This window comes from Mustela nivalis, assembly GCF_964662115.1.
Source record: "Mustela nivalis genome assembly, chromosome: 2".
NCBI lineage: Eukaryota > Metazoa > Chordata > Mammalia > Carnivora > Mustelidae > Mustela > Mustela nivalis.
Genome location: NC_139021.1, coordinates 61,797,970 through 61,811,776, shown reverse-complemented (window position 1 = coordinate 61,811,776; position 13,807 = coordinate 61,797,970). Strand labels below are relative to the sequence as shown.

Below are 13,807 nucleotides of genomic sequence, written 5' to 3'. Positions count from 1 at the left end.
GATTTTACATAGCCATAAGAGAAAGCCTGCAGACAAAAGAACTGCTTAGTCTAAAAGTGCATTTCATATTTCATGGTTGGTAATAATACTGATACTTGGTTTGAAACTATAATACACATACTCATACATACACACTTGGATAAATTATTTATAGTCATTAGGAAAAACAATTTATAGAATTAGAGCAAAGAGATACAGTATAATATCAAAGAAGTTCATTAATGACCTGAAATCTTAAGTTTGAAGCAAAAATATCAGTTTAACCTCATAATCTGTTTTTCTCTTTTTATTAAAAAAAAAAAAGGTCTAGCATCCATGACAACCTGGTAGCCATGAAAGACCCTACTGTCTGGATGGTGATCTCCAAATACCATTTTCCTCTGAAAGGAAACACAGTTGCTGGCAGAAATGACTGATCCCAAGTCTAGGGCAGGAAACATAAGGTAAGTGAGTCGTCTTTTGTCCTGTGGGAAATCAAAGACTACCAAGGTGGGTGCCCAAGGACACAGGTGCTGACTTGAAAGGGCTCCCAGTGACCAGATAGTGGACAACTGCAGCATCAAACAGAATAATGACCGCTAAAGATAAAAGCACATCAAACATAAGTAGCCACGAGTTTGTGGTAATATATCTTTAAATTTATTGGTGACTCTACAGATTTCATAGAATATAAATTTTTATTCTGAAAATTAGTAAACAAAGGCAAAGAATTAAAAGAAATAATGGGCATTTGGAGAACTGGCCAAACAGGAGGCTGATCACTTGGTGAGTTGATTTAGAGCAACTGAGAGAGAGATTCAGCAAGAGAGACAGAGAGAGACAGAGGTCCATGATGCATTGTGATATGAACATCCTTTCCAGCACGTTCTGGCTTTCTCTAGCTCCAGAAAGTTTACGCTATTTTACTCTTATAATCAAGACTAAAAATGTGCCTCCTTATAATTTCATTTGAACTTGTTACTTTTTTTAACAGGTGGAATGTAACAAAACAGCTTTGAGTTACCACTCTAAATTAGACTAATACAAAATTTGTTCTAAATCAGAAAATCTAAAGAAACTATTTAACATGAATTTAAATTTAACACTGTTTCACAACAGATAAAATTTTATTGAGCATCTACCAGATACCAAATGCTTTAAAATAGAATTATCTCATTTCATTTTTTTTTTAATTTCAGTAGCCCTGGGATATGATCACTCACATTGGACAGATGAGAAAAAGAGTGGTGAAATGACTTGGCTAAAATCACACATTTAGTTAAATGACAGATCAGGGATTCAAAGAGAAGTGTGTCTGTGGATTACATCAGGACACCCACAGAAAGAAAAACAGATCATGCTGATGCTAGACATGGCTAAAGTTGGTGGTGATGCAACATTACCAAAAATATCATAGAAAATTAATTGGTTAATAACTAATCCTCTTCTAAGAAAATAATACAACTCTATGGGGAATGTAAGAATAAGTTTATTTGGTGCATGTGGCTTTAGAAAAAAAATGACATAATCTAAGATTTTAGAAAAGGAAGAAATCAATAGAGTTCCTTCCAGTCCAAATTATTGTTTTCTAGGGAGCCTGGATGGCTCAGTCGGTTAAGTGTCTGCCTTTGGCTCAGATCGTGACCTCAGGGTTCTGGAATCAAGTCCATATCAGGCTTCCTGATCAGCAGGGAGTCTGCTTCTCCCTCTACCCCTCCCCTCTGCTTGTGATTTCTCTTTCCGAGTGGGGGTGGGTAGGAAGGATATATGTATATGTTTGGGTTCTTTGCTCAGCAGGGAACTTGATTCTCCCTCTGCCTCTGCCTCTGCCCCTGCTCATGCTCTCACTCTCCTTCTCTCTCAGATAAATAAAATCTTTAAAAATATATTTTAAAATATAAAAAGTATTACAAAAGTACTTTGTAATACCCACTGAGACTTCGCTTTGAGCTCTGCTTCCTGGGTATTCCCAATATCTGTCAGTGGTCCCAGATATAAGAAAGGACATGGGTCCTGCCATGCCCTTCAGAGATGGTCTGTGACTGGGAAATACATTTTCCCTTGAGTGCTGTTGTCACAGAGTATTCATGTGTAAGCATTGTCACTCTGGGGCCTCTGAGCCTTCTTAAGCAATTAAACCCTGTTTAACCATCACCATCAGTGCACTGGCTTAGAACCTGGTACATGGTAGGCACTCAAACATGCCTTAAATTAGCTAGCTAATCAACAAATACAAAGAATCTGAGCATCTTGACTTAATGTCCACTATAACCTTCTACAAAAGTTCTAATTAGCACCAAAGGAAAACACATGTAATTTAGTGTAATAAATACCTTTCTGCCCAAAAGACAAAGAGCCTGTAATTGTCACTCTTAGGTCCTAATAGCCTCTATTTATCCCAAGATTGTTTGAAAGTATAGAAGTGAGAAGATGCGAGCAGCTGCTACAGGATATTGGTTTGTAAGGACCTTCCTCTCCTCTCCCGAAGCACATCGTGTTCAGTGCCCGCCCACGCCTTGTGGAGGCCAAGGTCACTGCCTGACCTTGGAAGTGGACAGTGATGCCAAATGTAGCCATACTTAATATAATCTATTTGCACTTAAAAGTTTAATGTTAATGTTTAAAAAAATCTATGTATACATTTACAAAATTAGTACAAAAAGGTATTTTTAAAAACTATTCTTATAAAATTAAAGAACTGGTACAGAAAAGCAGAAGAATGGAGCAAATCAAAGCATGTACATGTCTCTCTGGCTTCCAAGTATGCGGTGACTCCCAGAGGCTGCAGTCTGAGTTCAGGGGGACTGCTTTGAACCTCATCAAAAACAACCCCCAAATCAGCAGCTAAAGACAGATGGCAAATATTTGGTTAATTAGACAACATTAAAAATGATAGTCATTTTTAAAAATCACATCCCAACCTAATCCCCTTACCAAAGAAATAAGTATTTTGATTATTCTCCAACGAAAAGCAAAATAGAATTCTCCAAGACAAACTCCCAAGACAAACTATCATCTAACCCTTTATAATTCCATACACACAAGGGCAGGACCCCAAGAAAGCAAAGGTGTATTCTTGACCATGGTTCAGTGGTGTGTGTGTGTGTGTGTGTGTGTGTGTGTGTGTGTGATGGAGGTTGAAACTTAGAATACTGTTTCTCCAAAATAGTAAAAAAAAAAAAAAAAAATTTAACTGCTTGGAAATAATAAAATAGCACAGACCTATAATAATATTTCAATAAAAATCACATAGGGATTTTTATATACTCCAAGATACTAGCTACCAGGCTCTAACTATTTGCATGCCCCTAGACTTTTGTTTCCTCATCTGGAAAATGGGCATAATCAAGAACACCTACTACATAGCCATTGGTTAATGGATTAAGTCATGTCCAAATGAAAGAGCATGGGTAGGGTCTTCTACTTAGTAAACACTCAGTAAAGTCAGCAGCTATTTTCTTTTTTTTTTTTTTTTAAGATTTTATTTATTTGACAGACAGAGACCACAAGTAGGCAGAGAGGCAGGCAGAGAGAGAGAGAGAGAGAGGGAAGCAGGCTCCCCGCTGAGCAGAGAGCCTGACGCGGGGCTCGATCCCAGGACCCTGAGACCATGACCCGAGCCAAAGGCAGCAGCTTAACCCATTGAGCCACCCAGGCACCCCAGCAGCTATTTTCTTATAACCATTATTATCATAGAGGTTTCATTCTCAGACCTGTTCAAGCACCATGACTTCAAATGTAAGAGGCTACGAGCAACATCTTCAATGATAATTCCCTTTCCTATAATATATGATCAAGCTGTGTTTTTCAATTTATATTGTTGTGCCCATTTGAAGTTAGGGAAGATTCAAAACAAATCACTACTCACTACGTCACTGGATCCTCACAATGACACTGACACACAAAGACAGGGGAGCTATTGTCCTCATGACACAGGTAAGCTTCAGTTTTAGCTGAACTGTAAGAAGTAAAAGGGCTTGCCAAAAGTCACACACCTAGTAATCAGCAGTAGCAGGATTCAAGGCTGTTTGGCCTCCTCCTTCAGGGCTCTTGACATCATTTCAGCCTTTTCCAAAACACTAACCTTCAAATAGTTCATTTTGGTCAACATATGTGACCCTAAGTGGGTTAGCAGAAATACCACACATGGGAAGGTGCAACATGAACTTGGATTTACGATTACATAGATACAAACATGGGCAGATCTGTAAAACAACTTATGGTTCTGGTTTGAGTCTAACACACACACACACACACACACACACACACAGGGCACAGCTCTGTGAGAGCTGGTGCTCAAGGGCTTTGGGAGAGAAAGTGAGCAAAGGCCTGTGTTCTGATACATCTGGAGCTTCCTCCCTATCATATGACACAGTATAAGCAAATGGCTATGGAGGGTCAAAGTACTTATTCAAATAATCCTTTTAAATTTAAAAAAAAAAAAAACAACTTTAACTCAAAAATTTTGTCAGATGAGAAATTAAAACTATGTTAAAATTCTGGGGCACTGGGGCACCTGGGTGGCTCAGTGGGTTAAGCCTCTGCCTTCGGCTCAGGTCATGATCTCAGGGTCCTGGGATCGAGCCCCACATCGGGCTCTCTGCTCTGCAGGGAGCCTGCTTCCCCCTCGCTCTCTGCCTGCCTCTCTGCCTACTTGTGATCTCTGTCAGAAAAATAAAGAAAAAAATCTTTAAAAAAAAAAATTCTGGGGCACCTGGGTGGCTCAGTCGGTTAAGTGTCTGACTCTTGATTTCTTTTCAGCTCAGGTCATGATCTCAGGATCATGGGATCCTGGGATCCAGCCAGCGTCAGCGGGGAGTCTGCTTGTCTCCCTCTCCCTTTGCCCCTCTCCCTGCTTGTGCTCACCCTCTTAAATAAATAAATCTTTTTAAAAAAAATTTATTAAAATTCTTGCTCAGATAAATTTCTTAATTCTCCAAGTCACTTACATGCATAGAAAAAGAACCAAAGACTCAATTAAACTAAAAATTAAAAATACAAATCTCTGCTCACAGGGTAAGAAGGATTCAATTAATAAAAATTTTAAAAAATCAAAGCAAACTTTCAAAGAGATTATCATCCTTGTTCATTTTACTGTAATATGACAGGCAACCTTCTACTCTTAATCAATCTGAATATCTTTGATGATTATTATTTATCTATTTGGAAAGAAAGGAAAAGGTATGAGCTGGAAATAAAAAAGCATTTTATCAGAACACAGGAGACTATCAAACATAGTATAAAAATTGCACTGACAGGGCGCCTGGGTGGCTCAGTTGGTTAAGCCACTGTCTTCGGCTCAGGTCATGATCCTAGAGTCCTGGGATCGAGTCCCACATCAGGCTCTGCGGGGAGCCTGCTTCTCTCTCTCCCTCTGCCTCTCCCCGTGCTTGTGCTCTCTCTCTCTCTCTCAAATAAATAAATAAAATCTTTTTTTTTTTTTTAATTGCACTGACAAGGGGCGCCTGGGTGGCTCAGAAACAGGTAGATAATAAATAAATAGGTATTTGCTAAATAAATATTTTTTTCCTAATAAAATCTGTTATTCTGGGCACCTGAGTAGCTCAGTGGGTTAAGCCGCTGCCTTCGGCTCAGGTCATGATCTCGGGGTCTTGGGATCAAGTCCCGCATTGGGCTCTCTGCTCAGCAGGGGGCCTGCTTCCCTTTCTCTCTCTCTCTGCCTGCCTCTATGCCTCTCTGCCTACTTGTGATCTCTCTCTGTCAAATAAATAAATAAAATCTTTTTTAAAAAAAATCACACTGACAATGTTAAAAAAAAAAAAAAAACTACAATGACAAAACCAGAATGGAATTGGCACTGTGTGATGCTGTTTTTTTTTTAATCCTGATGTTGGAACATAGAATGAACAAACTCCATGAGCTAATTTTATTCAAACCTGTACCCCCCTTAGCCAAGGAGGCCATATTCAGTGACGACTGCCTTGACCACACCACCGTGGGACTCCGTGTCCAAACACCCCAGTCTAGCTGAACGTTTTGCTCTATTTTTCCACAAGGATTCTTATGTCTAGCTGCTGCCTCTACCATAATTAAATGATGGCCTTAGTCAATATGATTCAAGTCCTACCTAGCTCAGTTCTGTACCACAGCCCCAGCAACTGTTGCTTAGTCAAAATGGTGCCTTTGGTGGGGGGAGGGGATGGGATGATCCAGAGAGCTCTGCTCCCTAGTCTGGCTGGAATAGGGACACACAGGATGGAACAACAGTGGTTCTTGATGTGTGTCCTGAAGAAAATCTCTCCTGAAGAGAGATGCCATTCAAAAGCTGGATTTCACAGTCAAGTCAGTTTGGGAAAGACAGTACCTTGAGCCTGTGTCTGGGAGCTTCACAATGCACACTGGCATGGTAAGGGTTGTGAAGAGTCCTACAGCAAACACCTCTGTAACATTTCAACTCAGCAAGTCCCAGATTTATTTGACTATGACTCTTCTTGACAGTGCACTTACTAATACTGAAACTTAGTTAGGGAAATGCTTGAGACTACATCTATCAGCTCTGTGTCTTCATATCTAGCTACAAGACGACTCTTGGTTTCCCTGACCAAGAATAGTCACTCAAACAAAGGGTTAGTGTAAGAATTAAACTAGAAATGTGTCGTTCAGATTTTCTGGCAACCAAACTTTTAAGTAATTTGTAAATTTTACCTTAATATAAGGAAAACATATATTTTTGAAAAATAAACAGAGAAAAATATATATTTGGGTGACCATTACAATAATCCAAAGCAGTATACTCTTTACGAAAATATTTGTGATCATGGACCCACAACCCCAATGTATGTCTTTTTACGTGCAAAGTGAATTGAGAGAACAAAGTGATTACCCAAATATTTCAACTCAACTTCTCTTTTCATAATAATAATATAACTTTGTCTGTTAATTTCCAGACAATTCAAGCTTCCTAAGTTTGAATGTGGATGTAGAAGATAAAGTGAGGAGCCAGAGTCATCAGAAAAGTTAACATCAATCTCCACTTAACTATTTAAGTAATATTTTATTAATAAATTGAGCCTTGGGCAGATACAGGCATTTGACTATCTTTGAAACCACTAAGGATATATCCAAAATATAATGATATAATGCACTGGAAATTCCCCCAATATCAGAGAATTAAGGCTCCTGCATTTTGAAACACCCAATTTACTATGAAAAAAAGATTTGAGTACTACATACAATGGGTACCCATATCATAGTCTCCAAAAATCATTTTCCCAGACCTAAAACATCTTCTAAAACAAAATTCACAGGTTTCCTTTATAAAGTCAACCGTCTTCTCTAATTCAATCAAAAATCTGTTTACATTCATGAAGGGGAAATCCTGATACCATGCACCTGATCTATAGTTCAGATTATCCACTTAAAAACTTTCAATTCTTTTTTAACTTAACTCACGCCACCATAAAAAGATGTATTCAGATCTAAATTTGAATGCCATTGCCTATTTCCTTCTTTTTAACTGAGAACCATAAAAACATAATTATGCAAAGTTCTTCCTTTCCAAAAAACAGTTGGTAAAAATGTCACACAGTAACACAATCCAAGTCAACAAGAAAATATTCAAAGACCTTCTCCTCCTAAAACGGGGGCGGCGGGGGGGGGGGGGGGAGGGTGAGGGGAAGCAGGTAGCTGTTAATGAATTTATTTAACACTTTGATGTTAGAAGGAACTTTCTCTTCACTCATTGCATTTTAGTTTAGTGGTCAGAAATGATCATGTTTTCAAGGAGCCCTAACGGCAGTGCCTTACCAGTGTAGATGCTGGCATTGGAAGCTGGGATACCAAACTGGGACTCGATGAACTTGGGAATGAAGGTAATGAAAGCAGTTACAATGGCACTCTCAGCTGTGTATGACAAACTCACAAAAAGGAATGTCATGTTGCTTAAGATCCTGACAGCTGCTCTTGGTAGGTCTACAAAATGACAAAAATGACAAACGAATGTTATAAATAAGGGATGGAAAAGAAAATAAAATTGAATTGTTTTTGAAATGAACTGGAAATAGCCATTCAGCAATATTCAAGACTTTATTGAACAGAGAATAAAACCAGAACAACCTGATGTCTGATTAGAAATCACCCCCTTGATTAAACAGATTTGGGGTTGTTAAAAATTTTTCAACGAGGAGGAAGAAACTTTAAAAGGAGTAAAAAAATATATATATCCATACACAAATAACCTTACAAAAATAATCCAATCTATGATTCCTGTTCTAAAAACTGCTGAAGATAAATTATTCACATTTTTTATTGATTAAAACAATGTTATTCTTTGTTAAAACCCAAGAGTCTACTAAATGGGCAAAGAACTTGCAATACAGTCCTACATTATAGTTTCCATGTCATTCAACTAGCATTTCCCTAGGAAAATGCACTTCTGAAGTGTCATAGCCCTGACCCCGCATTGAAGACAGCCACAGCAGGGGAACTGTACATGATTCTGATCATTTGATCTTCCAGCCTCAGTATGAAACGGGAAATGATGCAGCTAAAAGGGCTTACGGGTCAGGTCACCAGCTCAGATACTCCCAGGGACTTTGGACTGCAGAAGGAAAAGAAATGCTCTCCAAAAGGAGGAGACCCTAGAGGTGGGGGCTCAGGACCGTCCCAGCTGCCTCTCAAGGAAGAGAGAAAAGTCTTGTCTTCAAGTCTTTGCATTTATTTTACAGAACTTGACATATAGATATGTTTCAAGATGTATGCCTAGGTATCTTCATTTCAGCATTATTTACAATGGCAAAAATTTAAGGAAAAAGACTAGATGTCCATCACTGGAAAATGTTTAAATAAATTATGGCACATCCCCATAATAAAATACTATGCAGTAGCTAAGAACAATACAGAGCTCTATGTGCTGGCATAAAAGGAACTCCAAGAAATATTTTTATAAATGAACAAAGCAAGCTGCTGCAGAAATATACATATACATGAGTATATAAATATATATACATATACATATACATAATATCAAAGTAAAAATCAAACCAAAACAACATATTAATATGTGGTTGACTATATACTTCCCAATATATTCAACACCAAGAAATTCTGTAAGTGGAAATAAGATTGGGAAAGAGAAATAAAGGGAGATTCTTGTGCATTTTTGCATGTCTATAATGTGAGTTAACTCACATTGATGAAGTTTTGGAATACAGGTGAGGTTCAGTGGGATGAAGTCCAGAGTCAATGACCAAAAAAGGATTCTTGAGATGTCTTTGGTGCAAAATGGTGGTTTATTAAAGCATGGACCCGTGGGCAGAAAGAGTTGCTGCCCGAGGATTGTGAGGGGTGGCTGATTATATACTATGAGGTTGGGGGAGATAAGGAAAAGGGAGAGTTTGAAAGAACTTTCATGTATTAAAGAAGACACACAGGATACCAGAGGCTTTGCTATTTCTCAAGTTAAGGTTGTTTTTCCTTTTAGTAAGGCATTCACAGTAAGATCATTGGGAGTTCCCTGGAGGAATGTCACGCTCCTCCTATCACCTGTCCTTGCCAATGAGCTTTATGGGTTTAAAAGAAATTCAACTTTATTTACATTTCCCTCTGCCTCAGCCTCCCTCAGTTTTATGGAGGGGAAGATGATGTTAGTTCTTCAGAAACAGAGTTGTCTCTGGAAGTTAGGCTAATGATAAGAAAGCTTCTTCCTTATAAATCACTAGGACATTTATAAACTGAGGGAGACTCGGGTCTTGCAGGATTGTGATCTCTACAAGTTAACTGTATTTCCTTTAGGGCAGCCAGGAGTGCCTGAGGAATATCCCATGGTTGGGGGTGTGGTTCGCGGAGTATCGGCTTCCGCTTTACCCTCAGCTTGCCTTCTGTTCCCTCAACATTTATGTGATCTTTATATATCTTGGAATGTATCACGGAAAGAGATAAGCTGCATTATTTCTGTACAGTCATTGCAGTTATCAAAATGGTTATTCTCTAGGGTGACTGTGTGGCTCAGTCAGTCAAGCATTCCCCTCTTGATTTTTGACTTAGGTCATGACCTCGGGGGTCGTGAGATTGAGCCGCACATCGAGCTCCAGGCTCAGCGGGGACTCTGTTTGAGATTCTCCTCCCAGGGCGCATGGGAGCCTATGGGTTAAAGCCTATGCCTTTGGCTCGGGTCATGATCTCAGGGTCTGGCTCCAGGTATGGCTCTCTCGGTGGGGAGCCTGCTTCCCCCGCTTCCCTCTCTCTCTCTGCCTGCCTCTCTGCCTACTTGTGATTTCTGTCAAATAAATAAACAAAATCCTTAAAAAAATTTTTAAAGATTCTCCTTCTCCCTCTCCGTTTGCCCCTCTCCCTGCTTGAGTGTGTACTCTTTCTCTCCCTCTCTAAAATAAATATTCTTAAAAAAAAAAAAAAAAAGCTATCACCTTATGCTACAACATAGTAAAATCAATTCATAAAAATTAAGCAAAACTTGTTACTAAAGCTATAATTTATAGCCTATTCACCAGAATTTAAAACTTAGGAAGTCAAGACTATTTGCTATCATTTTAAAATGCAAATTAACATTAATGTTCTATATTTTTTTTTAAAGATTTTATTTATTTATTTGACAGAGAGAAATCACAAGTGGGCAGAGAGGCAGATAGAGAGAGAGGAGGAAGCAGGCTCCCTGACGAGCAGAGAGAGCCCGATGCGGGACTCGATCCCAGGACCCCGAGATCATGACCTGAGCCGAAGGCAGCGGCTTAACCCACTGAGCCACCCAGGCGCCCCTAATGTTCTATATTTTAATTTAATCATTAAAGCTTAAATGAACATTTAAAATAAAAATTAAGACGCATACTTCATTTTTTAACATGGAAAAACACACCAGAAAAAATATATAATTCAAGTACTTCATAAAATTACCTAATATTCTCTTGTAAATATGCAAATCAGAAGGTCATATCTAAGATTTAAAAATGAGAGCAGTGCCTGGCTGGCTCAGTCGATAGAGCATGGAACTCTTAATTTTGCGGTCAGGAGTTCAAGCTCCACAGTGTGGAGCCTACTTAAAAAAATAAAATAAAATATTAAATAAATAAATAAGATTTAAAAATTAAAAAATTAGAAGATCTTTTATCAACATTTGGAGACTCAAATTAAGTCTATCTAAATATTGTTGAATCTAAAACATCTGGTGAAATTATACAACAATTTTTTTTAATCCAAGAAGATAACATATGTATTAAATAAATGTTTTAAAAGATACTAGTTTTAGGGGCACCTGGATAGCTCAGTCAGAAGAGTGGAAAGGCATGTAACTTTTGACCTCAGGGTCATGAGTTCCAGTCGCACATTGGGTGTAGAGATTACTTAAATAAATAAACTTTAAAAAAAAAGATACTTGTTATAGAAAACTGATTTTTCTCTTATACCAATTTCGTGTGCTAAAATAGGCCTCTAATTTCAATGCTAACTAAAAATATATGTCATATTTGTTCTTCTCTTTCATAAATAAATAAAACAAAATCCAAAAAAACCTAGTGTTATTTAAGAAGAATTTAGCAAAAGGTGAAATTCAACTTTAAGTTAGCTTCCTCCTTTCTTCCACCTTCCTCCTTCCCTTTGTTGGAGCTAAATCTTAAGCATACATGCCCTGCAGGAACAAAGAGCCAGATATACAGACTTGGGTCTTCAGCTGGTGGGGCTGAGAGCTTGTTTAAATACAAGAAGAGTGAGTAAGTCAGTCCATTAAGATTAATGGCAGTCAGCCTTCTAATGACCAGAGAAGGGAGTTTACAAATATGGACAAGGGATAGTTGGGTATCAGATTGGAACGGAAGGTAATGGTATATGAAGTCATGGGACAGATGGACAGATAGACCGATGGATAGATAGAAGATGACTGATAGATATAATTATAGACGATAGATAGATAAAGATGATAGATACATGTGTGTGAATGTGTGTACACACACATATTTCCTTATTCTGTCTACTACATGGCTTAGAAGTTGTAACACCTTAGTAGCAAAGAGTACACCTAACACCCAGTGTGTGGTTTCTAAGGGTCATTTTCCACTCAACGGAGAGCTCCTTGGAGAAATGTCTACCTTCAGAGCTGAGACAGAAAATACAAGACGAGCCTGGAAAATCTTGTTGAACAAGAAAGTAAAGTGCTCAGAGAATGACGGGGACATGTCGGAAGGACACCAAAGAGAGTTCGAAGGATCCCAAATAGTCAAATATGAAGCAGTTTAAGGTCAATGGATGCTAAAAGTGGTTAGTGAAAGTTTAACAGAAACAAGATAAGTCAATCTTCATTATTTACAGATCTAGTATTTTCAAATTTTCCCACTCACTATAATTTATGTGTAACCCCCAAATCAAAACTCTCGGGGGTGGCCATTCAAGGACATGCACCACGTGGCAAAAAAAATTTGGACACACACTTTCTTGGCAAAGACTGCATGAGGCCTCTCCCTCTGTCTTCCTGGGTGAGCTCTCATGCTGCAAGCAAGTGTCCTTTTCATAAGATAGTGTCAAATTTTTAGCATTTTTGTGTTTTTGGTGATTTCCCTGTTTCAAATGCCCCCAGACATAGTGCTGAAATGCTGTCTAGCATTCCTAAGAGGCTGTGATGTGCCACGTAGAGAAAATGCATGTGTTAAATACACTCCCTTCGGGCATGAGTTATACTGCTGTTGGTGGTGGATTCAATGTTAATGAATCAACAATATATGTTGAGTAAGGTATCTTTGAAGAGAAACATACATGAAACAAGATTATGTATTGATTGGCTGATGATTATATTGTGACAGGAATCCAGCCCCGTGTTTCTCCTAGAGCAATGCCTCCGTGTTCGCCAACTCAATGTTCACATGACTTTATAGAACACAACTACCACGAATGAGAATCAACAGGATTTAGATAGCTTCAAAGTACTTCCCCACAGAATACCTACAAATTGCTTATTGATTGAGAACTGCAAAATATTTATTAACTTTAGAGTACAGAAACCTGGTAGATACAATCTTCTCTAAGAGATCAAAGTTCACAGGAACAGTAGTGCTACATAGTTTCTGGTACAAGGTAGTGGAGCAGAGCATGGCTTCAGTGGTATGCCCACCAAGGACATCCATCAAGAGGTGACACTATTAAACCCAAACTGAGGGACAGGACATTCTATAATGTTATCAGCTTATACTTTTTAAAAAGATCAAGGTCATAAAAATAAGGAAATAATGAGAAACTAATTCAGATTGAAGAAGACTAAAATACACCCCAAAGAAACACAATATGTGATCTGTGAATTGAATTTGGACTTAAAGGGCATTGTTGAAATCACTGATGAAGTTTGAATAGGGCTTGCGGTCTAGGTGGTAGCACTGGATCAATGTTAATTTCCGGGTTTTGATGGCTGCCCTGTGGTCACATAGAACAATGTCCTTGCACTTACGAAACACACACTGAAGAAGACAGGGCAGTAGAGTACCACGTCTGCAACTTCTCAGATGGGTCAGAAACGTTAACAACTGGAGAACTGAATATAGGACACACATAGCTCTGTGCACTCTTTTTGTGGCTTTTATGTAAATTCAAAATAATTTCAAAAACGCAAGAAAAATCACACACACACAAAAAATCTAAGCTGAATCCATACATTTGCCATCCAATACCTAATGTTTATGCTGCAGAATATATTTTAGATAAATTTCTTCATGCCATTTATAACTGTCATTGTAAAATCAAAAATACAGGAAAAAGCCTCATGAAGGAGAGCTAAAATAATGGTAACTAACATCATTTTTTTCTCATTTAATGCTATGAAATCTTACAAATTCAATGATAAGGGCAAATTGACCTTAAAACCAGAAATGCCTTA

At 38.3% G+C, this 13,807-nt stretch overlaps 1 protein-coding gene across 2 annotated transcripts in view; it reads right to left on the bottom strand.

Moving 5' to 3' along the window:
• Window positions 1–13,807, bottom strand: part of SLCO5A1 (solute carrier organic anion transporter family member 5A1) — a 143,396-nt gene that overhangs the window by 50,578 nt on the left and 79,011 nt on the right. Inside the window, exon 5 of one of the 2 annotated variants that reach the window (XM_082721186.1) lies at window positions 7,747–7,911. The exons of the other annotated variant lie outside the window; for it this stretch is intronic. Coding sequence (XP_082577312.1) covers window positions 7,747–7,911 — 165 coding nt within the window. The remainder of the gene's footprint in view (window positions 1–7,746; window positions 7,912–13,807) is intronic. 2 annotated transcript variants of the gene reach the window in all.